Below are 3,163 nucleotides of genomic sequence, written 5' to 3'. Positions count from 1 at the left end.
CACCATATAGAGAAACATCACTGTACAGACCAGCACCATCTATTTGCCATTTTTCCAAGTATAGGTGTTACATAGCATTCTCCTGGGTGTTATTGTTGCTGTATGCTGGACTGTTATATTGTTGCTGACCTCTGCTTTTTTGACAACTCTGCCTGTTAACCCCTAAACTGCTGGATTGATATACTGCTGCTGAACTCTGCTTGTCTGACCACTCTGCCTGTTAACCCTTAAACTGCTGGATTGATATACTGCTGCTGAACTCTGCTTGTCTGTCCACTCTGCCTGTTAACCCCTAAACTGCTGGATTCATATACTGTTGCTGAACTCTATTAACAATTTAAACATAGAAGTTGACAAGGATACTATTATAGCACTCTTCCCTCAATTGAAGAGTCCATGAATGTATAAGTATGAGAAATTGAAAAAACTTTAACTTTATTATGAGCTTTAAAATGGGCTACAATCAATTTAAAAACAGTTGCAGCAAAATAGCCTAAACTTAAAAGCGATACATAGTACAAATATTACCGTAATGTTGAGTCACATATGTTATTAGATTTCATGAGTTCAACAACTGTATATGGTATATATACACCCAACATTACAGTAATTTTTGTACTATATATCGCTTATCAAGTTTACGCTATTTTGCTGCAACTGGTTTTAAATTGATTGTATCCCATTTTAAAGCTCATAATAAAGTTACATTTTTTACATTTCTCATACTTTTACATGCATGAACTCTCCAATTGAGGGAAGAGTGCTATAATAGTATCACAGTCAACTTCTATGTTGAAACTGTTAATACAATACTAAGCACCAGCACACCCATACGTATATAACAAACATAGTATCTGGATAGTGTTTCCTCTAATATAATAGAGTAGTGCCATTTCTTCTCTTCTTTCTATAATGTTGCTGAACTCTGCCTGCCTGGTCCTTCTATTAGTTTACCTTTGAACTGTTATACTGTTGGATTTTCCTTTGTTGCTGACTCCTGCCTGTTCCTGGTCCTTCCATTGCTTTACCCTGAACTGCTATACTGCTGGATTTCCTTCCTATTGTCGCTAAGGACTGCCCTGTCTACTGTGAGTACTGCTTACCTGATTTTACAAACTTACTCTGCTCTAGGATATTTCCTATCATTCCACTTGATGCCGGGATAAGAAGAATACTGGCCAAGTTTGGTTTGATAGAGGAATATCCCACGAGCATTACATCCTGAAGACAATCCCCATTTCAATGGACATGTTTTTGAGAACGATGGGTTAGACTTTCAAAATCAGCTATTTCAAATGCAAACATTAACTTAAAGGAACAAGTTCTAATACATTTAATACTTGGCAGCTGGTGTAACAAATTATGGGGAGCACAGTACGGAGAAAATATATTACAGTGCAATGTAACCTAATTATTTATTTTTCTTACTAACTCAATCGAAAACTGATTACATGAATAGATCTATATGTAGTATCTATCTCTCTAGCTAATCTATATGTAGTATCTATCTATCTATCTATCTATCTATCTATCTATATCTATTGGTCTTCAGAAATCATCTCACTGGCCTTCTGTGCTACTTTATTGTTTACCCACTTTCATATTGTCTGAAATAATAATTTCTAAGTGTGTGTTGTATGTCCTTAATTACTGTCATTGCCAGGGTTTTGTGTATACTGAATGCATAATATCTACCTTATAGTTTTACACATTTATGTGTCTATCTATCTAATCTATATGTAGTGTCTGTCTGTCTATCTATCTAATCTATCTGCAGTATCTATCTATCTATCTATCTATCTATCTATCTATCTATCTATCTATCTATGTCTATCTATCTATCTATCTATCTATCTATCTATCTATCTATCTATCTATCTATCTATCTATCTATCTATCTAACCAGTTATCTGTCTATCTATCTCTCTGTCTATCTATCTGTCAATCTAATCTATCTGTATATCTCTCTGTCTATCTATCTGTCTATCTATCTAATCTATCTGTAGTATCTGTCTATCTATCTATCTATCTATCTATCTATCTATCTATCTATCTATGTCTATGTATCTAACCAGTTATCTGTTTGTCTGTCTATTTATCTATCTCTCTGTCTATCTGTTTATCTGTCTGTCTATCTGTCTATCTAGTAAAACCATAAGGTAGAAGTTATTTACTTAGTATATGCAAGGGTTTGCTTTGACATGTTACTTTGACATTTGATAATACAAAAGATGCTTTTTTCAACCTGGCAGGGACAAGTCAAAATTAAATATAAATGAATTTTTAAAATTTGAATGGTTAAAAAAATAAAGAAAACTGCAAGTAAATTTATCTTATGAATAAGATTTAAAGTAAACACTAAATGATCATTATTCAAACAAATTATGCAAATTTAAACAACTTCTCAATTAACTTCTATTATCAATTTTGCCAAGTTCTCTTGGTATCCTTTGTTAAAGAGTAATCTTAGCTGAGCTCGGGATCGTGTACATTTTTTAGCTGTCTCGCATCAGTGTTTACAGCAATGTTTATAGCATTGTTATACATAGTTGCAAACACTACTGCCATGGATTGCTACAGACACGTGCACGCGCCTATGCTCCTATCAGCCCACTTTTTTGATAATAATAAATAAAATTAAATTGGAAAGTTGTTTAAAATGACATGCTATTCTTGGATCATGAACTTTTAATTTGACTTTACTGTCCCTTTAAATCTTTTTCTGTAGATAAATTGTATTTGTAACTTTTGCAGAAGCGAACAGTCTATTTTTTTTAACCCTTCAAACCTTTAGCTTTATTTTATAGTAAATAAACATCTTTTGGAAATATATTTCTATAAGAGACAGATATTTAACTCACCTATCCCTGTATTGGAATAAAGCATCAGCAGAGTAAAGACGCACAGAACAAACAGCAGTTTCCGCTTCATGTTGTTCTTTTGCAAATGCTTCTTTTCTGTTGTAGTCAGAATTTATACTAAAAAGAGAATACGTAAATATTGCACAATGTTGTCTACCTGTAAATGCAAATTACCCACGCCTCATATTGTGTAATTAACAATTAATACATAAAACAACCTCTCCCAAACAACTTGCTAAATTCACGTCTTTTTTTAAAAACCTGTTATTTGCTGCCTAGTTAGTAAATTTGGAAATTTTTAA

General features: G+C 32.9%; 1 protein-coding gene across 1 annotated transcript in view; it reads right to left on the bottom strand.

Annotated features, from left to right (window-relative positions):
- LOC128635878 (coagulation factor X-like) overlaps nucleotides 1-2,949 on the bottom strand; it is a 14,015-nt gene extending 11,066 nt beyond the window's left edge. Inside the window, exon 1 of the mRNA XM_053688982.1 lies at nucleotides 2,862-2,949. Within this exon, the coding sequence (XP_053544957.1) occupies nucleotides 2,862-2,931 (70 nt within the window). The 5' untranslated portion in view covers nucleotides 2,932-2,949. The remainder of the gene's footprint in view (nucleotides 1-2,861) is intronic.
- Between the last annotated feature and the right edge of the window lie 214 nt (nucleotides 2,950-3,163).

The sequence above is a fragment of the Bombina bombina genome, chromosome 7 (assembly GCF_027579735.1).
Source record: "Bombina bombina isolate aBomBom1 chromosome 7, aBomBom1.pri, whole genome shotgun sequence".
NCBI lineage: Eukaryota > Metazoa > Chordata > Amphibia > Anura > Bombinatoridae > Bombina > Bombina bombina.
The sequence above is the reverse complement of the archived record's forward strand: the minus strand, read 5'-3'. Positions and strand labels throughout refer to the sequence as shown.